This window comes from Orycteropus afer, unplaced genomic scaffold (genome assembly GCF_000298275.1).
Source record: "Orycteropus afer afer isolate SDZICR_OR568_19922 unplaced genomic scaffold, OryAfe1.0 scaffold00354, whole genome shotgun sequence".
In the NCBI taxonomy this organism is placed as follows: domain Eukaryota; kingdom Metazoa; phylum Chordata; class Mammalia; order Tubulidentata; family Orycteropodidae; genus Orycteropus; species Orycteropus afer.
Window position 1 is genome coordinate 901,039 of NW_006921941.1, and position 25,209 is coordinate 926,247.

A 25,209-nucleotide genomic window follows, 5' to 3' on the forward strand; every position below is an offset into this window, starting at 1 on the left:
CAGTGGTAGCTGGGCACCATCTAGTTCTTCTGGTCTCATAGTTGTATAGGTTGCAGATCGGATAAGATTTATTTTCTTAAATTTCAGTGCTCTACATGACACAACCCTGTTCAGGTGTCCCCCAAAAGCTCCCTCTTCTAGGATGAGAATGCTCATTTCCTCAGCTTGGCACATGGGCCCTTTATCAGCTGGCCCCACACCTCCCCAATCAGCATGCTTTGCTTCATCTGGGCTCTTCTCCTCTCTGTCCACACCCTGCCCAGAAAGCCTTCTCCATCCTGCTCTCCAGACCAGCCCCCTGCCCTCTCCATTGGAAGTCAGCTCTCTCTACTGCTGGGTGGGCCCACAGTGCCCCTTCCCCTCGGGCCACCCTGGCTCTGTTCACATACTGTTTGGTCTCACCCACAGCTGGTTTGTGTGTAGGTCTTACCAGCCTCCCTTATCAAAATACAGGCTCCCTGAGGTCAGACCCCCAAGTCTGCTACTCCCCTGTCTCCACACAGGGTGGGCCCAAAGACATGCTGAAGATGTGATGTGATGACCCAAAGAGGCAGGCAATGTGGTATCAAGAGCCTGCTTCACAGCCGGATTCCTGAGCCGCTCTTGGCTCTGCCATCTCCTAGTGTGTGACCTTCAGCAGATCTCATAACCTCTCTTTGCCTCATCTGTAAAATGGGGTGATAGTACTTACCTCAAAGCATTGTTGTGAGGTTAAATGAGATCATTTATTCATTCAACAAATCCGTCCTGAGCATTTACTATATGCCAGGAACTAAGCTAGAGGTGGGAGCTCTGGTGGTGTAGTGCCTAAGGCATTTGACTGCTAACCAGAAGACTGGTGGTTCACACCCACCAGCCACTCCTCAGAAGGATGACTGGGCAATCTATTTCCATAGAGATATCACCTCACAAACCCAAGGAGGGGTCACTGTGAGTCAGATCTGACCCAGTGGCAATGAGTTTGGTTTTTTGGATGCTGTGCATGGCAGTAAACAAAAAGAACTTGCTTGCCTCCATGGAGATTACATTCTAGTAAGGCAGAAAGATAATAAACAAATAGATAAACAACTTCATACACTGGTGAGTGCTGTGAAGAAAAATAAGGCAGTGTGAGGGAAGAGGGAGTGGTGGCAGTTGTTATCCCGGATGAGGGTGAAGGGGGTCAGGAAGGACTCCCTGAGGAGATGGTACTAGGGCAGAGACCTGACAGAAGACAGGACTGAGATATAGCAAAAGCTGATGAAGTGCTAGCTGTTACTATAATCAGCACATGGGAATAAGAAGAGCCACAAACTAGCCGAGGAAATGAGCATTCTCATCCTAGAAGAAGGGGGAGCCTCTGGGGGACACCTAAACAGGGGTGTGTCATATGGAGCACTGAAATTTAAGAAAATCACAAACTAGGGATGGAAGTAAGGCCTGGTGATCTGCTTCCAAAATTCAGCCAGTGAAAACCCTGTGGATCCAAACAGTCCGATCTGCAATTGGTCATGGGGATGGCGCAGGATGAGGTGGCATTTGGGTCTGTTGTGCATGGGGCTGCTGTGAGTCCAAGGTCACCTTGGTAGGAGCTAACAATAACTACAAACTGGGGGTAGGGGCTCTGGAGAAACCGCAGAGCCACAGCTGCAGTGCCCCTCACTCTCCCCTTACCCCATCCTGTCCCTAATCCCAAGAGCTGGCTAAGGCACCCCATCCCAGGCCAGCTCCCAGGAAGAGGGAGTGATTGCCTCCCCACTGTCCCCTGTACAAGCCAGTGGTCTTCACTGACAGGCTTTTTTTTTTTTTTTAATCCATCTTGCTTCCTCTCCTAGAGCCCCTTCCCTGTACCTCCTAGACCCACCCTAATCCTCAGGGCCTGCCCACACCTTCTCCTCCCTCTGCTCAGGGACTCCTTCCAGCAGCATTTAACTCTTCAGATTCTACAGAAACATTGCTCATGTTTCAATGTTCTATTCTCTGGATAAAGGAAACCATTTTCCTCCTTTCTCCTAAACAATGTTACTAATGGATTTGTTGTTTTTACCTACTGATTTAGACTAGTTCTTGTTATGCTATTCCTATGTGTTTATATATAATCAATTAACCAAGAGGAAAAATAAATAAACATGAGAGGGATGGAAAACTGAGAACCAGAAACGAAACCTTAAAAAGCATTGAAAGAAAATAATTAGGGCATGGAAAAAAAAAGTCTTCTGATTCAGTTTCACTCATTAATTAGTAGAGTCACTCTGTTATTGTTATCATCATCATCATGACTCTTTCCAATCACTGCAAATATGTGTTCTCAGAGCGTTCCTATGAGACAGGTAGGGAGGTCATTTCTATCTTCACTTTACAAATTGAGAAACTGAGGTTCCGTGAGGTGGTGACTCACCTCACGATGGACATCTGAAAGGGTGGCATTGACCCTAAATCCAGTCCTCCTACCACAATCCTCAGACTCTCTCTTCACGAATGGCTCTGAACTATTCATTAATAGTGTGGAAATGCACACGTGCGCACACGCGCGTGCACACACACACACACACCCCAGAACTACCAGCTCCTCGTGGCAGCGCCAGCATGTTCCTTTTGATATCCCTTGAAGCACCTGGGACACTGTCCTGCATTTCAAAGTCCACAAATGCTCACAGAACGATTCCAGTATCACTGCCCGGAATAGTCTGAAAATGGAGCCGGACGCTTCCCACCACTCTGAACAAACTGGGCAGGTTGCCAGCTTCACCCTGTTCCTTGCCCTGAGCCAGCCAGTTCTCCTCCCCTGCCTTTTCTCCCTCCTCCCTAACACGGCCCCTCTGTGCTCAGCTCCAACTCACTTCTCCAGCATGGACATGACGATCGGGGGTAGCACCAAGATGGGCATAGGGAGGACCACACGTGTCAGCGCCGTCTCCAGCAAGGCCTGAGGAGCAAGCAGAGGCTGCCATGAGAGGGGTTTCTGGGGGAGGGGGGGACAGCCACCTGGCAGGACACCCTGCCCCAGAGTCCCAGGTGTATGTGTCACTGCTGAGCACTTCTGGCCAAATAGAATTATTCATCGAATTGCTCATGAAGTCATATTCCAAACAACAGTGAAGAGCCACCCTGTCCTCTTACCACACATTTGAAGAGAGCAGATCCCCATCACCTGCCTCGGTGAGGGGGAGGGATGGCAGCACAGAAGCCACCCGAGGAAGGGGGCTATGCTCAGGGAGTGTCTCAGTTGGTGGGTCCAGCTCTCCCCAAGCCCGGTACATGCAGAGGGCTGGGGGAGCATACAGAGGACTTGAGATGCTCGGAAAACAAAGGAGACGCTGGAAGGACCAGAACAAACAGCTGGGGTCTGTTCAGCTCATGTGACAGGTTCAAGGTGCTGAGGACAGGGATGCGTGTCTTCTTTCTGACACCCCTTAAAGACTAAAATTTGGAAGTCTCCTGGCTCAGGATGTGCATCTTTCTCTGTGACAAAGGTCAGTTTTGTGAGGGACCTTGCCTAGGACCTTGCTCTGGTGCTCTGTGGGATTCCTGGGTGAGCACAGTTGGCACGCTCCTTGCTCAGCTCTGCACTCTCATGGTCACTGTGGGGAGTTCATTTAACCCCATGGGCTTCTGGCCCTAAGGTAAGGCTTCAGGAATGGCTCAGAGCCCCCCAGTCCCTGATATCTTCTGCCAGACAGACAAGGATAGACTGAGCAAGGCAGAGGACGCCCAGTGGCTCCAGAAGACCTTGTGTCTCCCTGCTCTTGGCATCATGAGGAGGAGGAGCTGTGGTCTGCCTCTCTCACAGGGGTGTGTAGAAGAGTGAAGTTCTTTGTGTAGGAGGTCGGGGTCAAGTAGGACACTGGGGCTAAATTCCTTCTGGTGATGGGCCCATGACTGAAAATTTCTCCCAGGAGCTCGTGCCCTTCATGAGCAGTCCCAGAAGGCTGGGAGAGGGCCCTGATGCCTCCTGCACAGACATGGGCACAACAGGAGGGCTAGAGCCAGGGCTAGAAGCAGAGAATGCAATGCTGGCACCAGCACACTCAAGCCCCTCATCCCTCACCAGCCTTGAGTGAGCACTTCCTTCCCCTCACACAGGTGGGAAGGGGAGTGTGGGGGGGGGGGCAAGAAAGGGGTGTTTCCCAGATGGGAGGGTTCATTGTCAAGACCAGGCTGACAGGAAGCTGACCAGGGACAGTAGCTGGAGCAGAAGTGGCTTCCTGGCTACCCTACAGCTGACCCTTTGTGTCCCAGTACTAGAGGCCAGAGCCCTAGGGCAGGGCCAGCCTCCAATCACCATTATGATGAAGGCTGGGAAAGCAGAGGAGATGTACAAATAGACTGGATTTTTTTTTTTTTTTTTTGACAGTTGGTGGAGTGGGCAAGGCCAGTGAAACCAGAGGTGAAAGAAGACCTTCATGTAATAAAATAGTCTTCCCCAAGCCACCCTCGAGGCCTCCCACAAGTCTCAAATCCTCTACCGCAGTCACTCCCTGGTGAGGTATCACCCCCACCAGTGCCTGTTAACATAGAACTACATACCACTTGCCTCTAGGCCTCCTCTTACCATAGAGGATTTGAAGGTCCAGGGGGGCAGGGCCCTAGTCTTGGGGAGGGGGAAGAAAGCTCTAGGGGGGTCTCCTCTGCCCTTACCAATTAACACCTCATCTGGGTTAGGTGATCTGGGAGGCTGATCCTGAGGGCCTGGGACAAGGGATCGGAACTTTTACACTTGTGTTGGGGGAGAGGCTGAGAAGGAGCTGGTAAAGGAGGGGGGACTAGCTGGGAAGCAGATTGGGCTGGCGCTGGGAGGTGAGGCTGGGGTCAGACAGACCGGTGATGGTGGGGGGAGGAGAAGAGATCAAGAGGGAAAAAGAAGGATGCTGTGGACAGAAAGCCCCCAGGAATGGAAATGTTAAGGGAAAACGAAGCCCCTCCCTGTTGCTGGCCTCCCCACCATCTGCTGGGCCCCCCGGGGCCAACCCACATGTCTGGCTGCGATCTTGGAGGAGCCCACGAGGTTGCCTTCACCATCCAGGACATCGATCCCTTCCTCCAGCTCCCCGTACCGCATCAGGACCACGTTGCAGATATTGGCACTGGCTGAAGAGAGAGGGGGCAGGAGGCAGGTATGAGGGTGAGCATGGCATTCACCCCAGGGAGGAGGCCAGGGGTCTCTTCCTCACCCCACGCCTCCCTACCCCAAGCAAGAAGGGTTCAAATGCAGTAGGCAGAGGAGGGGAAGGTGGGACTCTATTGTCTATCTTCTCCTCATCCTGCTGGGGAGATTTGAAGGCCTTTGGGAATCTGATGAGTAAAGGTGGGAATTAACCAATGTCAGGAGGAAGGGGAAGCTGTTTGGGGCTTAGAGACTGACTAGTTATCAAGGCTGCTGCTTTCTGTCCCTCTGGGGCAGGCTCCATACATAAGCAAGCTAAGTAAGTGGAGGCCCCTCTGGGAGGGCTCTTTGGCCTGAAGAGCATCCCCTCCCCACTGATGCCTGATGTTCCACCATCCACAATTCAGTCCCTTGAGCTGCCTTTCTTAGCAGCCTCTTGAAATGCCAGCCCCCTATATTCAGCCCTTCGCTCCTCAGAGTAAATCTAGTTCCCAGAGATTTGCTTCCCTGACAGCAGGTGCCAGAGCAGGCAGGAACCTCAGTGCTCACCCAGTGCCACCCCCTCATCATATGGATGGAAAAGTGAGGCTCAGAGAAGGGGAGTGATTTATCTGAGGTCACAGAGCCAAATAGGGCAGAGCTGAAAGACTATGGTGCCCTTTGCCTGGGATTCACTGGCTGAAGAGAGGAGGGGGCTCAGGGAGATGTGGGGGGAGGATGGCATTCTACCTGGAAGGGGAGGCCACAGGGTCCCTGTGGCCAGGCCCAGGTCTGCTGCAGGTGCTCACCTTGCCTGAACTCCTCCAGTCCTGCTTCAGGATGGAAGCGGGGGATACGGGGGTGGTGGATGGGTGGGGAGTGGAGGTGACAAATGTGGAGCCCGCCTGCTTCACTCCTCCCCCAAAAGCGCCTTGCTGTGTTTAAAGTTTTAATTTTTGCTAATTAATGTCAATTAATTTTGTATAATGAGTGTTTAATTTTGGGGAGTGTGTGAGCCTGGGAGCGACTGCAGTTCTGGGCTGTGAACGCTGATTAGCATCAACACCTGCTGCTTCCCCACTCCCTCCTGCGTGGGGAGGCATGAGGGTTTGGGGAGCTGGAGGGCGGTGGGGCCTAGTGGGCAGGTGGAGTGGGAGGGAGACCACAGATGCTCCTGGTGCTAAGCCAAGGGCTGGGGGGTGAATGGTCTAGGGTGCTCACAGCTGGCTTGGCAGGTGAAGGTGGCTTGAGACCCTCGGGGTCTCTTAGCCTCAGTCTCATGTTTAAATAAAATGGGGAGGTGAAGTAAACAGAAGGGAAGACCAAGATCTCTGCAGTCTTTGGAGAAGAAAGCAGGAGACCAAATAGTTTTAAAATGTATTTATAGCACATATGCCATCTTTGAGTCTCTTGTGTTTCCACATGACACACAGAGGCAATGGTAACCACAGGCAGACCTTCCTCTGAGGCTGGGGCTCAGGCCTATGCCTTTCCTCTCCCTGTGCCAGGCACACTAACTTGTCTTAAACAGTAGCTCTCAACTGGGGGTGAATTTGTCCCCCAGAGAACTTCTGGCAACATTTGAAGATGTTCTTTGATAATTGTGACCTGGGGAAGTGGGGAAAAGGGTGCTTCTAGCATCTAACAGGTAAAGAGCATGGATTTTGCCAAACAATGCACAGGACAGCCGCTACAACAAAGAATTCTCCAGCCCAAAATGTCAACAGTGCTGAGGCAGAGAGACCCTGTCTTAATCACAGGCAGAGACCGAGCAAGTTAGGAAGTAGAATCTGAGGTCAAAGAAATTTGGAGCAGCAGGGGATGTCCAGAGGGGAGACTGGGAGCCTCGGCTTGGGTTTCAATCTTGGCTCCACATCTCCCCTCCTTCAGAGGTGAGCTCAGGCCAATCTCAGAGACCCTCAGGGCTGAACTCCCAGAAGGGCCCTAGAGGGCAGGCCTTGGGAAGATGGCACCTGTCTGTGTTGATGACACGCCCTCTAGTGGCGTTAGGAGTGATCTACATCCCCCAATGCCCCTGGGCTGCAATTCCCAGGAGACCTAACTGGGGAGAATATTTGGGTTTTCTGCCTTGAAAGGCATCAATCTCTGATCTCAGAGATTCCCCTCCACTGTGCCACCACCAATACCACCCCAGGAATGTGGTCCAGGGGATAAGCATCTGTTTGTGATCAGGAGCCTCAGCTCTCATGCCACTTCTCATCACCACACCTGGCCATGCCAGGCACCCAGATATAAAAGGAGAGGCTGAGCTCAGGGTACCTTGGTGCTGGCAGAACACACACAAAGGCCAGCCTCTGTACCCACATCCGTGCCAGGTCAGGGGAAGCAAGGACAGCTGAACCATCTCTAGTCCCAATTACCGGTGTGTGTGTGTGTGGGGGGGGGTGTTCTCAGAGAAAACACTAAGTTCTGGGGGACAAAGACTTGGGGAAGACAAGTCTAAGCTGTGGATGACAAACCAAAGACTGTGTGTGTGTGTGTGTGTGTGTGTACGTTGGGGTTGGGGGAGACACATAAATGGATAGACAAAGGGAAGAGTGTATCATTTGGAGGTGGTAGTCCACCCAGCCCCAGCCTTGTGGTGGCATCTCGCTTGCTTTCTGCAATTTCCAAATATGGAATGTAGCAACAGCAGGACTTTGGTTCAAATGCAGCATTACTTGAGACAAAAGATGAAGCATGAAAGGAAGTGAAAGCCCAGCCTCCCTCCCTTCACACAACCCCCCTTGAACACTTCTGGGGTGACAAGGTCCTCCTCTCAGGATGGATGCCTTGATGGAAAAAAGATAAAACCCTACAAGCCTCCTCAGAATATGGCAAACCCACGGCACCTGCCTCCCTTAGAACAATCACATTCTTAGTGCCTCCTCTACTTGGATGGCACATGCCCTGTAGCTGCTTTTGTGGACTGTATATATGAGCTGCCCACTTGTGAAGTACTGCTGGATGTGCAGGCACTAGCCAGCCCTGCCTTTGAGCAATGAGAACACCAGCCTCTCGCAGTGATTTCATTCCCAGGCTCTTACTCAGACTTAATAATTCGGCCCTGTCCCTTTTAAATCCTTTCTGGTCCTTTCCATCCAACTCCTGGCAAGTTCAGCTCCTGAGATACAGACACTGAGAGCCTAATCAAATGACAGAGAGAGACCAACCATGGGTGTCCTTTCTAACACACCGGCAAGATCTATTATTGATGGTATCAGCAGGTTAATTAAGCAGTCTGTTAGTGCTAATGTTAAGAAAGCTGGCACATTTTCAATTCAGATTGACACCACTCAAGACTCAGGCATAACTGATGTTGGAGCAGTGATGCTGGGAGATGTCACGGAATGAGAGAGAGAGAAAAAGAGAGAGAGAGAGAGGTTGTTTCACGCTGATGGCAAGCTCAGTGTCAAGTCCTGAGGAAAACATGCTCTTGACTGCTGCAGATGTTCTCACATCAGACCCATCGCGATGCAAAATCATGCAGATTGTGAACAGCTAATGAAGCACCCAGTGTAAAAGGACAGACTGGGGAGGCAGAAAGAGCAGTAGGCACAAAGACAAATGTGCAAGAAAGTTCTCAGAAAGAAGACTACAGAGGAGCTTGCCCCCTGAGCCAGCACAGGACGTACAGGCAGAACAATGAGTGTAACAGAGTCCAGCCACACATCCACGTGCAAGAGAAATCTGGGATAACGCAGTTGTATCAACTCTCTGAGAAAGGACCATTCAAAAACTGCTGCTGCTGTTGGTAGGTGCCTTTGAGTCGATTCTGAATCCTAGTGACCCCATGTGACAGAGTAGAACTGCCCCCCAGCGTTTTCTAGGCTGTAATCTTCACAAGAACAGAGCGCCAGGTCTTCCTCTTGCTGAGTTGCTGGGTGGGTTCGAACCACCAATCTTTCAGTGAGCAGCTGAGCGTTTAACTGTCAAGCCACCATGGCTTCTTATTTAAAACTTGGGGGAGAGAAATATGCTATTCATTTGGGAAAGATAAAACACTATAAATTCTCAGTTCTAAGAGGCATCTTCCCATATTTTAATGTTTTAAAAATCATGACGTGCCTTACCATGGATGTCGCAGGGGGTGAGGTGGGGCAGTAGGACTCCTCACCTGCTACCAAACACAATTGCCTATGCATGTGTAAACTTAGCCATGGGTAGAAGTGTCTGTTCATCCAAGTGTCACCTCAGCTGACCACAGCAATCCACACAGAATCTGAACTTAAACTTAGATTCCTAATTGTTGTTTAAGACATCTTTTTAAAACTTACACTATAATGGAGCATGGACATGAAAAGTTTTTGTACATGCAGAAGACTGTCTGCCAGATACCAGGCAATGCAATTAAAGGCAGTAGAAATTGCCAAACCATAGATAGCTACCCTAAAGAAATGCCTGCCCATATGCACAATGAGACATTTACAAGGATGTTAATTATAGCACTGTTTGTAAGAGCAAATAATTAGAAACAACCTAAATGTCCACCATTAGGGAGCTCACAGGGGAAGATTTCCAAAACAAACTATTATGAGAAAAAAAAAGTTACTGAGTATGGACAGGATGATTAAGTGCATGCACGCATACATCCATAGGTAACATTTGGCAAGGTTCAAACTCACACAGTGGTCCCTTTGTGGAAGGGAACCAGATTTGGAAACTAGGGGGAGTTAAAAAGGACTTTCACTTTTTCACTCTAAATTTTTCTATATTGTTTGAATGTTTACAATGAGAACATAATTATACTTTACTTTCTAGAAACTGAAAGAAATTGCCAAATTTCTTGAAGTAGATCATAAAAATATTAAAGCTCTCAGGCATAAGTGTGACCTCATTAATCTCGGGTTCCCTATCTATTTGTCAGAAACTTCCTAAAGTTGATTAACTTCAGGATATTCTTTCCTTCAAGCAAAGAAATAAAAAACAAAACCACAATTGTAATGCAGACAAAAATTCCCTAATATTCTTTGAAATGATACTGTCAATCTTAAAGGAGCCAAAGGGGTCAAGGTTAGAAGCAGGGATTACAAAAAACACTGGGTGGCTGTGATACTATGTTTAACTACCAACGTCTAAAAGAACTTTAGAAAAACCCTTAAACTCTAAATGTAAGTAAGGCTTAGATTCAAATGCTGTGATACTGAAGGAAAAAAAACCACTGTCATTGAGTTGATTTTGACTGATAGCAACCCTAGAGGACAGGGAGTAGAACTGCCAGAGAGGGTTTCCAAGGCTGTAAATCTTTATGGAAGGAGCTCTGGTAGCATAGTGTCTAAGGCATTTGACTGCTAACCAGAAGGCTGGCAGTTCAAATCCACCAGTCACTCCTCGGAAGGAAGGCTGGGCAATCTACCTCTGTAGTGATACTGTCTCGGAAACCGAAGGAGTGGTTGCTACGAGTCAGGTCCGACTCAATGGCACGTAACAACAACAACAAATCTTCATGGAAGCAGATTACATCTTTCTCCCATGCAGCAGTAGATGGATTCAAACACCTGACCTTTTGGATAGCAGTCAAGTCCTTTAAGCACTGTACCACTAGTGATCCTTCATATTGAAGAAAGTGCCTTGCAATCAAATGTACAAATGAATGCTATTTTCGTTTATTTGTTCAAATGAACGTTTAATATAGCACTCCTCTTATTAATGCCTCTTATGATTGAGGCATCTTCAAATTCAGGAATATGGCATTCAATATAATTTGTTTATAAACCATATAATAAGAAATGGGAAACTGGGAAAACATGCATTATAATGACAAGAAAATACCAAAATCCAAACTCACTGCCATCGAGTCGATTCTGACTCATAGTGACCCTATACGACAGGGAGTAGAACTGTCACAGAGGGTTTCCAAGGCTGTAAATCTTTACAGAAGCAGACTGCATCATCTTTCTTCCACAGAGGAGCAAGTGGGTTTAAACTGCTGACCTTTTGATTAGCAGCCCAATGTTATAACCACAGTGCCACTAGAACTCCTTATATATGACAAAACAAAAAACTAAAACTCACTGCCGTTGAATCAGATCCGACTCACAGAGACCCTTCCTTGGGTTTCCGAGGCAGTATCACTATAGAAGTACATTGCCCAACCTTCTTTCCGAGGAGTGGCTGGTGTATTTGAACCGCCAGCCTTCTGGTTAGCAGTCAAATGCCTTGGGCACTACACCACCAGAGCTCCCATATATGACAAAGACCTACTAATATTAATTTATGGAGGGTCATGATGATTGACTCCCAAAAGTTATTCTACCCTCAAAATATGAGAGTCTACACTAACTGTAATAATCTCATTCCTCTTGGTTTAGGAAGGGAGGTGTGACAGGATCCTAGCCAACGAGGGATGCCTGTTAGGGGACATCAGTGAAAGGTCTCCTCCAACTAAGAAGGGGTGGCAGAGAGACAGCCTCCTGTCCTCTGGACATTGTTGGGTCTGGAGGTGATGCCTGGTCTTGCTGCTCCCACCTCTGAACCATGAGGGGAGCCGGCCTAAAAATGAAGGCCCCTAGCAGGGTGGCCGAGTGAGGACATAGAAGGAAGGGTACCTGATGACATCATCCTGCTATAGATATGACCTCACTGAGGCTCACCCTTTGTAAAGTAACAATTCCTTTATGATTTAAGCTAGTTTGAGGTACGGATTTCTGTTACTTTTAGCCAAACACATTCATAAAATATATAAGAGCTTTTAACTCAATTGGCATAACATACTATCAAACACTGTTCCACCTCCTACTTTGGCAAGTAGTGACTGGGATCTTGAAAACTAGCAAGCTGCCATCTAGATGCAACAATGGGTCTCTCCTCGTCCAGAGGAAAGAAGAATGAAGAAAACCAAAAATTCATGGAAACAATTACTTCTAGCGACTAGTACTCCATCCGATCTGCAGCCTATATGACTATAAGACCAGAAGAACCAGATGGTGCCCGGCTACCACTGGCATTCACTTGGAAGGGAATCTATGTAGGAGATCCTTGGTAGAGAGGGAGAACAATGTGGAACAAAACTCAAAATCATTTGGAGAAAAAAAGAAAAGGTGTGGGGGGGTGACCAGGTTTGCTGGTCCAACAGAGCCTGGTGGACCCATTGAGACTATGGCCTCTAGATGCCCTTCAGGTCTGGAATCAAACCCACACTTGTGGCTTCCAGCCAAACAAAAGACAGGCGTATGAGTCGAATAATTACCTGAGGTAGATACACTCCTTGGAGAGAACAATCATGGGAGAAAGAAGGGCTGCTTATGCACAGGGAGATAGCTCAGGGGGCAGGAGTGCACAGAGGGTGGGCACAGGGAAGGTAACTATTGGAAGGAAGTAGGAGGGGACCTGTTGCATTGTGGTAAATTGTGGTCAATGTCATGAGACAAAGTGTATGTGAACTGCTGTATGGAAAGTGAATTTGCTTTGTAAATTTTCACCCAAATCACAATATAAATAAATAAATAAATAAATGTCAAATAAAGAGGAAAAAATATATAAGAGCTTTAAAAAATTATAAAGAAAAAGATACAATGATTGGAATTACAAAAAAAAACTAAAAAAAGAGTAGGCAATTCATAAAAGAACTATAACTAACTAGCTACGGTTAGTTAGTTAGTTATAGTTCTTTTATGAATTGCCTACTCATTTTTTTTTTGTAATTTTTATCATTGTCTCAGTGAGAAAACCAATAAACATTAACTCAATTTCACTAATAGTCAAAGATATATTTTTTTAATTAAATCAATTTGCAGGAGTTCTTTATATGTTTTGGACACTAATCTTCACTGGTTAAATGGTTTACAAATACTTATTCCAAGCCCATGGCTTGTCTTCTCACTTTGTTGATTGTGTTTTCTATCTTGTGGTGTAATATACAATCCAAAAAACAACGCTTTCCTTTCTGATACATACTTTTTGTGCCATTATGAAACTCTACTCTTACTCCAGGGTTGCAACTAAATTTCTTCTAAAGATTTTTAAATTTTACTTTTCACAGTTGGGTCTTTATCTAGAATTTATTTTGGTGTGTGGTATGAAATGGATATTTCTTCTCCTGTCTCCTATTTGAAAACCTAAATGCCAATAAAGCTAAGAAAAGATTTTCAACCACACTGGGAATTAGAAAAAGGCAAATTAAAATGATTAATCATTTTAGACGGACAAAAATTTTAAAAGACTGTTAATACCAAATGTTGAAGAAATAAGTGTTAAAGAGGATGAAGGAAAGCAAGAATTTATACCCTGCCAGTGGAATATAAACCAATATGCCCAATTTGTAATATCTAGTAAAGTTACAGATGGACACACCCTGTGACTTGGCGATTCCATTTCTAGGTACACTCCAGTGACTGGTGACTTTCAACCCTGGCTGCACAAGTGAAACCACATCAGGGGTAGGGCCCAGATGTTGTTGATGGCAGTTGCTGTCCAGTCAATTCTGATTCATGGCGACCCCCTGTGTGCAGAGTAGAATTGTTTCATAGGATTTTCAAGGCTGTGACCTTTTGGAAGTAGGCTGCTAGTTCTTGTTTTTTTGAGGTACCTCTGAGAGCTGCCAACCTTTTAGCGAGTGGACAAGCTCTAACCGTTTGTACCACCCAAAGACTCAGGGCCCACATAGCTGAGTATTTCTTAAGCTTCCCTAATGATTGTAATACAGATGGTGGTTTAAAAACCCCTACCCTGGAGAAACTCTTACTCATGAGCACATGGGCAAAGTTATTTAGTGCAGACTGTGTATAACAATGAAAATCAGAGAGCAAGTGAGCTCTGGTAGCATAGTGGCTAAGACACTTGCCTGCTAACCAGATGGCTGGTGGTTCAAACCCACCAGCCACTCCTCGGAAGGAAGGTTGGGCAATCCTACTTCCGTAGTGATACTGCCTCGGAAACCCAAGGAGGGGTTGCTATGAGTCAGGGCCGACTCGACGGCACATAACAACAACACAACAACCCTGGAGAAACTCTTACTCATGTGCACATGGGCAAAGTTATTTAGGGCAGACTGTGTATAACAATGAAAATCAGAGAGCAAGTGAAATGTCCCAACTGATCAACTGTGCAACAGCCACACAGTAGAATGCCTTAAAGCAGAAGAAATGCATGGATATGTATTGACATGGATAAAGCTCAAAAGCACAATGAAAAGCAAGTTTCAAAAGGATATATATAGTATGATACAGCTAATGTAGAAGAAGTTAAAATCACAAAAGCAATGCAATTCATGGTTCATGGTAATACACATATGATAAAATTACCAGAACAGTGGTCTTCCCTGAGGACAAGAGAACAGGACCAAGAAGGTGGAGGATGGGGAGGGCTTTGGTTTACGCAATCTTTTATTTTTCTGTTTTATTTCTCTATTCTCTATTTTCTCTTTTTCTTATTATTTTCCATGTGTTTGAAATATTTCATCATTTAAAGAAAACAGCCATGGAATGAGTTATTGTGGCTGTTAAAAAGAGTAAGTTAGATGTATATGACAGTCATGGAAAGACAAGTAAAATTTACTGTGAAGTTAAAAAGCAGTTTACAGTGCAGTGTACATAGCTGATTCCATTTGTATGAAATCTATATTACACAGATAAATAAATAGGCAGAGATTCATATTCTTAAATGTTTACTTGCTTTGGAGGGATATATACCAAACTTTTCTCTGGGGAGGGAAGTAGGATTGTTTAACTTTATACAACAATCATGTATTATCCAATATATATATATATATAGAGAGAGAGAGAGAGAGAGAGAGAGAGAGAGAGGAAGTACGAGAGAGAGAGAACCACTTTCATTTAAAACAAAACACTCTAGTAGCAATCAGGGGACTTGAGTTTCCATCTGGGCTCCAGACTGACCTTGGACAAAGTACTCTCAGACTCCACCGCCTCATCTACAAAGAGTGGAAGGCAAGGCCAGCCTCTCCCTTTCTCCCTTCCTCCCTCCCTCCCTCTTTTCTTCCTTCCTTCCTACAATTTTGAAGGTAACACATGCGCACTGCAAATAGTTCAAACAACAGAAAAGAGTAAACAATCAAAAAGAAGTCTCCTTGACTCATGACCCTTAGCATCACCCGCTTTCCTGAGACAAGCACTATAGCCAGATGCTCATGTACCTGCCAGGGATCGTCTATGTATTGAAAGCGTACATGACTTCTGTCACCACATTCAAACACATTCACGTCCACAATCACAGCAGAATACAGTTGCTCTGCCTGTAGAGGAATGATGATTATCAAAGGAAGTTATACACCTTGGTATTTGCTTGATGTCACAATATTCCCCATTATTTCATCTGAGATGCAGTGCTATATTATGGTGGTGGTGGTGTTGTTGTTATGAGCCATCGAGTCGGACGTCATTCATAGCGATTCCTCCTTGGGTTTCCAAGGCAGTATCACTATGGAAGTAGATTGCCCCATCTTCCTTCCAAGGAGTGGCTGGTGGGTTTGAACCGCCAACCTTCTGGTCAGCAGTCAAGTGCCTTAGGCACTATGCTCCCAGAGCTCCTTTTTTTTCTTTTATTGTCATAAAACAAAATATTTCCCTTTTAACCATGTTTAAGTGCACAATTCTGACACTGATTCCATTCACCAAAATATGCAACCATCACCACCATCCATTTCCAAATGTTCTTGACCACCCTAAATAGAAACTCAGCACACCTTAAGTACTTCTTAAGCAGTAAATCCCCATTCCTCCTCATTCCCCAGCCCTTCAAATAAAAAACAACAAACTCACTGCTGTTGAGTCGATCTGACTCATAGCAAACCCCTCCTTGGGTTTCTGAAGCAGTATCTCTATGGAAGTAGATTGCCCAGTCTTCCTTCCAAGGAGTGGGCTGGTGGGTTTGAACTGCCAGCCTTCTGGTTAGCAGTCAAATGCCTTAGGCACTATGCCACCAGAGCTCCCCTGTTGTTGTTGTTGTTGTTGTTGTTGTTATGTGCTGTCGAGTTGCACCCGACTCATAGCGACCCCTCCTTGGGTTGCTGAGGCAGTATCAGTATGGAAGTAGATTGCCCAACCCTCCTTCCGAGGAGTGGCTGGTGAGTTTGAACCACCAGCCTTCTGGTTAGCAGTCAAGCACTATGCTACCAGAGCTCTAGAGATCCCCTAGTAACCACTAATAAACTTCTGTCTCTATCCATTTGCCTATTCCAAATATTTCATATAAGTGGGGTCATACAGCATCTGTCCTTTTGCGTCTGATTTCACTCAGCATAATGTTTTCAAGGTTCATCTGTGTTGTGGTATGTATCGGGACTATTTCTCTTTATGGTTAAGTAATATTCTATTGTATGTATGTGTCACATTTTGTCTGTTCATCTGTTGATGGACACTTGAGTTGTTTCTACCTCTTGGCTATTGTGAATAATGCTGCAGTGAACACTGGTGTGCAAATATCTGTCTGCATCCTTACTTTTCAGTTCTTTGGAGTATATACCTAGGAGTGGAATTGGTGGGTCATACGGTAATTCTATGTTTAATTTCTTGAGCAAACAGATTTCCTTTTAAATAACTTGAGAATTTGGGGAGAGTTTCACAGCTCATATTGAGGTGTCACAAACTCAGGACTGGAAATTTCTGGATTGAAAATCAGTCTGTAAATTTAGTTGTGGGCTGACTCTAATGTCCAGAATCTCTTAATGAAAGATTCTGCTAACATATCTATTTTCTGAAAAAACTCCATTTCATCACAGCTGCTCCCTAGCTCGAGACTCTTCAATGGCTCCCCATTCACCATTAACTAAAGGTGGTACCTTAAGCTGATATTCAAGGCCCCATCATGCCCTCTACACTACCCCACCCCCAACCAGGCAGCTTGCTCTCTGGCCTGGAGTCTACTGCATTCACAACCCCCCCCCCCCCCCCCCCCCCCCCCCGCCCTGTGCTTTCTTAGCTTCTCTGCTTCTGCTTCTCTGTCTTTTCCTTCAAGGCCCAATCCCCTGTGATTTCAGGAATTATAAAATCTCCGAGTTGAAAGGGATCACAAAAATCATTCAAGCAATAAGCATTTATTGAGCACCTACTGTATACCAGTTCCTGACTCACTTGTTCACATGTGAGGGCCCCTCACAGCTTTGTGGGCTGGTCTGCCACTGGGACACTTCCCTAACTCAGGGGGTGGGGTAGCTCATTCCAATGACAGACTCTGCCATTTTTTCAGAATTCATAAATATCCTGTCACTGTCATTGGGCTTCCACTTATCCGTGTTATTCTTGATATGTGGAGCTCAGAGCTAAAGACATCCCTTTGTCATGGACTCTCTATCTCTAGCAATGTGGCTGAAGTGAGGAGCCAATCAAAGGCAACATACCACACTGTGAGCAAATCTCCATACAACCCACAAAATCCACAGGTCTCTGTCCAGGTCTCGGCACCCTTACACTTGGGCAGTTGCCCACTTCTACAAATCTTTCTGGATTCCACTACTGTTGTCGATGAATTCACAGCCCTTGCCAGATTGATGTCCTTGTTCTTTGAATGTGAGCAACAGGCCTCTGCTGTCCAAGGCAGTAATAAAATATCTGAAGTGAAGACAGAGCCCTGGGCATGTCACTAGAGATTTTACCTTGTCTGACCTGGACCCACTGCCTATGTCCTCTTGGGGCCTGACACACACTATGGACTCACGCTGGCTCTGGGGATGCCCCCATTGCTGGCACCCAGCCCAGCTCACTTCCATGGAGTTCTGACAAGAGCTTTCTTCCATGGTTCCACTTAAATCCATGTCCACCCTGCCTAAGTGTTCCTTTAATAGTATAATTTAGTCCTTTCTTAAATAAATAAAACCTTTTCCCAAAATAATTCAGTTCACATTAGATTTCTAAATTAGTGTTGGAAAATGATCAAGAGATCATCTCTGCCAGCTTCCATCCTTCTAAGAAACTTTATAGCATTTATCACCAGAACCTTGGCTTTTTGTACCATTTTGAGCATTGGGCTACCCCTGAATGGAGAATGGGCGCAGATGAGGAACACATTGGGTGTGCATGAATAGAAGACTTTCTCCCAAGGAGTGGCCAAACACCCTGAAGAATGGACTTGCTGGTGGACACAGGGAATTTTTCATGGCAATGAAATTAGCTATAATATTTAATAGAAGAGAATTGCTGGGGACAGCATAGAAAGAAGTCTCCCAGCAAAGGGATGATGAGGCTGGTCTTCCCTGGGTTGGGCAGGAAGGTCATGCTCCTATGGGAGGAGTCAGATGGCTGATGCTGCAGCTTTGGTGGCTCTTCCTCCCCCATCCATAGTGAGCTCAGAACACAGATAGGGTTCTTTATTAGTCCATGACATTGCTTTTTCCTGCTCCCTGTGGGTTCAGCCTGGGGATGATCTTTAGGGCTTCTTACCCTCTCTCTCTCTCTCTCTCACACACACACACACACACACACACTGACCCTGGGATGCCAGCCCTCCAGCTGTGTTGGCCCAGGTGACACCATGGGGCCTCTACCTCTCAGCTCCCAACTACAGCCTTCCCCCATTTCTGATAACAAAGTGTGTCTAATCCTTTCAACAGCTCCTACCATGGAACCAGGACTCAGCACTTCAGTTGGTAACTCCTCCCACCAACCCCCTAGCCCCACCAGCTCCTCACAGAAGGGTTGTTTGTGGGGCCTGCATTCCCCTAGAATGGACTCTGCTCATGGAGTTGAGTGGCTGGACCTGGGGGTGTGTATTTTTCCAATGTCTCCTATATTGACCTTTAATTATACTGTTTCCCCAGATCCCCAAACCATTAACTTCCACCTCTCAGCAACTACACGTCAATTAATGGGGGGCCTGCTCAGAGCTCAAGGCTTCTGAACACAATTAAGCATGACAGTCCACAAATAAGAAAGAACTGGAGAATTAATTAAGGTCTAAACAAATTAATTACCAGTCCCCAATCGATTCTGATGCCAGCACACATGCTCCTGGGCTCACCGTCTTTCCTAACATCTCCAAGTATAAATAGAAACTGAGATTTCCCACATGGTTGCTATTCTAGACCAGGGGCATAGCAAGGCTCAGAAACCAGCTTGAGGGAGAGAAGTGGCTGCACTAAGCATCCTCCCTGGCTTTCTGTGTACTCATACACACTTGTGCACACACACATGCATACACACACACTCAGCTCACTCACAAACATGCACACACACTCAGGCTGAAACACCAGGGGTAATCAGAGGGAAAGCCTACTCTTGGTGGGGCACCGAGTGACTCTGAACCTCTCTGGACCACTTCCTTGGCTCTCGGGTGCAGGAGTGAGGGGCTATCCAAGTAGGGCCAAAATGGCCTTAGGCTGGGCCTGAGAGCCCTGAGTTTTCTCATCTCAATATAGCTCTTAGCAAGTCTGAACTTGTTTATGCTTTTGTAAAATGGAGATGGCCCATTCTGTCTTAGGGTCCGCATAGAGACAAGGAGGAGACCTGAGGTAGAAGACTGGCCTGCTGGATAACTGTGGAAAGATGGCATGTGCTGGCTACTCCAGGAAGGCCTGCAGTGATGATGAAGGAAGTCCCAGCAGGAAGGGGTCTGGTGGTGTCTGGTCCCACTCCCCATTTCCAGATGAGGAGACTGCAGGCAGAGGGGTGGGAGCAGCAGAGTTGGGTGCATAAAAGGTGTCTCAGGTGTGTGTGGAGCTCAGTGAAGAAAAGTCTCCTTCCATCTCCCATACCAGGCTGGAGCAGGAGGTCTTGGGAGGAGATGGGAAGCAAAGGGGTGGGAAAGAGCCACTCACTCTCAGGAGCCTTCTTATTCCTTGGAGAGTGAGTTCCCAGCCTGCTCTGGAGGTGGGAATGAGGATGTGGCCTCCTGTCACACTGAACACATACACAGACAGGCACACAGACACACACACACAGCCAGGGCTTTAATATGCTCACTTGCACTTGCCTCAACCTACATCCCATGTGCACTCATGGTTTGGTAAGTCCTGTCCTCCTCATCACACCAGAGGCCCAAGGGGGCAAAGCACTCTTTACAAGGTAAAGCAAGTACTGAGCTAATTTCTCAGTGGCTTTCACATAGGCTTGGCCCACTGCAGAGAGCAGGGTGAATATCTGGCATAACCCAGGCCCTGCTACTATGCACTGAAGCTTAGAGATGCTCTGTCCTGGCCAGGTGGGGCCTGGGGCTAAAGTGGATGGAGGCCAAGTGCAACAACTAGACAGTGGCTTGGTCAGGGGGCTTTTGAGCCTCTGGTGAGTGAGGGGGATGTCTCTTCCTCTCGTAAATCACTGTGTTAGCATTAACCAGGGGAGTCAGCAAGGCCTTATTTGTGGATGGGCTGGGGATGGACGTTGGAAGCTAAAGAGATGGAAGCCTGCATGTGGAGGAGAAGGGAACTGGGGCTGGGGGTGGATGGCAGGCAGGCACACAGCCAGGACTCAGGCAGCAGGCCTGCAGAAGCAGCCAGAAAGGGCCTGCTCTTCTCCTGGTGAGTTAGAACTATCAGGGCTGTGAGCCACAATGTGTGCAGCCTGCGCAAACGGCCAGGGATATGTAGGATTTCAACACTCCTCAACAGTGGCTGAAGGTTCTTTCTTGACAAAATATGGAGGGAATCACAGGCAGGAGCCTAAAGAGGGACAGGTCAGTAAGGCTCAGGTGGTGATCTCAGAAAGGGTCAAAGCAGGGATCCTCCCCTGAAGAGCCCCAGAGGGGTTAAGACCAGCCCAGCCCCAAGGTCATAAAGCAAGATGGCAGCAGATCAGGGCGGGATTAGGCTCCTGGCAGAGTTCTTAACTGAAGTTCAGCTCCAGGGACAGATTAAATCTCCCCCCGTCCCAGATGCAGTCCAATGCAGCTGAGAGCTGCCCACTTCTCACCCTCCCGCCCAGGACTGCACATCGGCAGCAGTGCTTGCTCAATTAGGGCCTTAACAAAGTCAGATCTAAAGAGTTATTCCATTAATGGCCCACACCAGAAATAGCCAAGAGTTCATTAAAAGTGTGGAGTTGCTATAGCAATTATCTGGGTCGGCTGAGACTCAGCCAGGTGGTTGGTCCTGGGAATTCATTAGCCTCTGGGCCATCGAGGAGGTGGGGCTGCCCAGTAATGATCTCTCACTTTCTCAAGGAGGCTTTTCAGGGGGCTTCAAGAAGCACTTTCCTATCAATGGACTCCCATTTAGGGCCTCATCTGCTCATCCCCACAGCTCTGGGCCTCAGGAAGATGCGTATGGTGCATCCACGTTACAGGTGGGGAAGCTGAGCCCTGAAGGTAGAGAGCAGGATTGGGACCATGAGCCTGGATCTGACTCCAGGCTCTTCAGACTGAGCCTCAGCACCAGGGAGGTCACAGAACCCCACAACCCTTTAGGGCCCGCTTCCCTCTTTGTCCTCTGGTGGCTGACGGGGAGCTCAGGTGTTATCATTAGAACACATGCTTGCACTTGTCTTTTTTTCCAGTTTTATTTCTGGCAAAAAATACACCCAACAAAACACACAGTCATTCATCAAATTCTACATGAACAGTTCAATGTCACTGGTTACACTCTTCCTATTATGTCACCATTTTTTGCCATCTCTACCCATATTGTTTCACCACCATTAACTTAGATGCACTGTCCCCTAAACTTCTTATTTATGCTTTAGAGTTACTGTTGTCAATGTGATCTCATATAGATAATTCTTTAAAAGCACATATGCTCAAGGCAAACATTCTTTATTAACTGAGCTAACTGTTCTGTTTAAAGATGAATTCAGGGGAATGCTTCTCTGTTGAATACTAATCATGCACAGCCTTGGGCTGCTTTCAATGTTTCCTTCCTTTTACTTTTCTTTAAACTTCCCACTATTGTACCCCTCTCCCCAAATGGGGTGCAGGCTTCTAAAGGGTCGGACTACGCCTTTGTGGGACCCTCAGGGCCAGGCATGCAGCATCTATTGTGTGCTCCTAACTCCAAATCCAGCAAAGACTAGGCTGGTGGCAGAAGAAATCCCCTCCATACACACATGCACATGTATATGATCATCTGGACTTGAGGGTCAGCCTTCAAAATATCAAACATTAGACTAGCTGGAGCTCAGACCTTTTTTTGTGCCACAACCCCCTTTGGCAGTCTGGTGAGGACTATGCATCCCCCTCAGATAATGTTTTTAAATGCATAGGATTACAAAGGCATTATATGGAAATAATTTATCAGAATGTTTTTTAAATTCTGATATAGATGTACTTTTTTAACTAATGAAGTCAATAGCAAGATTTAGCAGGGGCTCTATTAAAGCAATGAAATGGTGAATTAGTGTTGAGCATGAATGATATTATAAGATCCCTGTAAAGACTTTAATGTGACATGAAAATATCTGTGATTTCTGTTAGTGAAAGAGTGACAGGTCTTGCTAGTATTACTGAGGTTTGTTTCCTACATTTACAATGGAAAACCAAACCAAACTCACTGCCATTGAGTTGATTCCAACTCATAGCAACTCCATAGGGTTTCTGAGGTGGTAAACCTTTACCGAAGGACATCGCCCCATTTTCCTTCTGTGGATCAGCTGGTGGGTTTGAACTGCCAACCTTCCAGTGAGCACTCAAATGCCTTAGGCACTGCACCACCAGATCTACATTTACAATGGAAGAAACTGTTCAATTTCATTTGGAGGTTAGTGCAAATATTTTCCCCAACCAAGTTCATGGGACCCCTGCACTCTATATATAGACCCTTTAGGGGTCTGAAAACTCTAAGTATGAACCCCTGTGCTAAAAGCAAAGTCTCAGGCACAGAAGTTAGTCAGCAGGGCCCTTCTCAACCCTTCCTTCCTCTATTTACACATGTTTTGCTCCAGTTACTCCACCCAGGAGACCCCAGGCATCAGGAGAGGTGTGGAAGAGCAGTCCAGCTCCCAGGGACCTCCGCCACCCCATGTCTACCTACAGCACAAGTACATAGATACCCACTCCCTGTACACGTCTTACCTACAGCAGGGAATGGCACAAATCTCTGGACAAGAAGGCGAGTGGCTGGGGTGAACTTGTTGGCTTTCTGAACCAGGACATTAAGGCCCACCTTGGAAAGAAAAACAGAAAAAATGTATGGTGTTACAGTGACCTCTGATAGGAAGGGCAAACAGGGAGAAGTGTCATCTTGCCACTGACTTTGCACCCAGGCCCTTATTCCTCAGAGTTACCTGATGCTGCAAAGATCCAGTGTAGCTATTTAAATCACAAGGAAGAGAGGAAAAACATCAAATACACACAGTGGGACTACCTCCCAAGAGGTAGGGGAGGGATGGTGGAGCAGTCACTGTTAGAAGGTTACACAGCTGCAAATAAGTGAAGTATAAAGCAGTTGTTGTTGAGTGGATTCCAACTCACGACAGCCACACTTGTGCAGGGTAGAATAGCTCCATAGGGTTCTCACGCCTGCGACCTTTCAGAAGCAGATCACCAGGCCTTTTTATGAGGTGCCTCTGGGTGAGGTCAATCTGCCAACCTTTCAATTAGTAGCCCAGAGCTTAACCATTTGCACCACCCAGGGACTTACAAAAGAAGTATAGGAACCTCTCATTCCTACCTCAACCTCTAATCACTGCCTTCCTAGGCCCCGTTCCACGGACCTGGAGAGGGAGCCACAGGCTAGGCAGAGCAGCTCAGAGCAGCACTGAAGGTCCTGGCCCACTCCCCTGCCTTCACCCAGACTCCAGCTCCCCTCAGCTAGTCCAGAACACCCGGACTCCTTCCTCGCTTTCACCTTAGGTACTCCCCACCTAAGTCCATCCTCTATGCTGTCCATCATCTTTCTAGATTATGGATGCAACCATGCCCACCACCACCAACTCCTTCACAGCACTCTTGGCCTTCCATAACCCCACCTTCCCACTCCTCCAATACCTCACATTCTACCTACTTGGTCCACGTTGCTGTTTATCATATGCTACATGAACCTTCCAACCACAGGGCCTTTTCAGGGCTAGTCTATGCCTGGAATGCCTTCCCACCTCTACTCAGTCCACATCTGTTTCTCAAGGCCCACCTCTAGTGTCACTTAAGGAGCTCTTGTGGTGTAGTGGTTAAGGCATTTGGCTGCTAAACAGAAGCTCGGTGATTCAAACCCACCAGCTGCTCCATGGTATAAAGATGAGGCAGTCTGCTTCATTAAGATTTACAGCCTTAGAAACCCAACGGGGGTTGACTCAATGGCAGTGAGTTTGTTTTGGTTTAGTTCTAGTGTCACTTAGTAGCAGTGGGACCTTAGGCAGGTAAGTAATTTAACCTTCCTATGCAGCAGTTTCCTTCTCTGTAAAAAGAAAGTAATAGCTACACCTCAGGGCTGTTATAAGAATGTATGTAAAGTGCTCGGCATGAGCTTGGCACATAAGAGGTCTCAAAAAATGAAGCTGCATCATTAACAACGTTGCCTTCTCCTGGGCAGTGAATTGCCACCATCACCGACAGCTCCATGTCAATACCACTCAGTCCAGTGCTCTTGGTTCTGATGCCCCCTCCACATTGTGAGGGAGGGACGATCTTCATATGTCAGCACTTAGGATAGTGGATGGCACATACAAAATGCTCAGTAGCCTGGTGTTTTGATCCTCTAGTGCTGCCCTAACAGAAAATACCACAAGTGGATGGCTTTAACAAACAGGAATTTATTCTCCTACAGTTTAGGAGGCTAGAAGTACAAGTTGCAAGTGCCAGCTCTAGGGGCTAGGTGAAGGCCCCTTTACCTAATGCTTTCAGCTCTGCCTCTTGCTCCCAGCCCACTGAAGCTGGAGGTGTCTCTTAACTCAAGCAGCTGCTGGCTGCTGAGGCTGACAAACGCAGGCCAACAAGTAAAATGGCACAGTCCCAAGTTTATCAAGCAACATGGCAGGCCACTAGCTCAAGTCTAGAAACAGTCCCAAGATCGGCAGGCAACATGGCAGGCTGCTGAATGAAGATTTGCCTACATGTAGGGTTCAAATATGCCAAAAAGTTCTAGAGTTTTCTCAAAGCTTCTTCTTACATATTGGAAACAGACCATATCACAGCAGATTCTACCATGGAGTTGATTACCAGTCTCATCATCAGAAATAACTATATCCAGTTGCCCAGCCACTCAAAACCTAATGGGTTGACACAACTTTAATGACCACACCTGGTAAATAAGGAATGATTGCATGGACTCACAAATGAAAGGATGGAGAGATCAACAAAGACTGGAAGAGGGGCTTCTTATGGGAGGGGAAGGT

At 46.9% G+C, this 25,209-nt stretch overlaps 1 protein-coding gene across 1 annotated transcript in view; it reads right to left on the reverse strand.

Annotated features, from left to right (window-relative positions):
- SFXN5 (sideroflexin 5) overlaps positions 1-25,209 on the reverse strand; it is a 144,115-nt gene that overhangs the window by 22,367 nt on the left and 96,539 nt on the right. The window contains exons 10-12 of the mRNA XM_007952605.2: positions 22,952-23,042; positions 4,952-5,067; positions 2,820-2,905 (exon numbers count right to left, since the gene is read on the reverse strand). Coding sequence (XP_007950796.1) covers positions 2,820-2,905; positions 4,952-5,067; positions 22,952-23,042 — 293 coding nt within the window. The remainder of the gene's footprint in view (positions 1-2,819; positions 2,906-4,951; positions 5,068-22,951; positions 23,043-25,209) is intronic.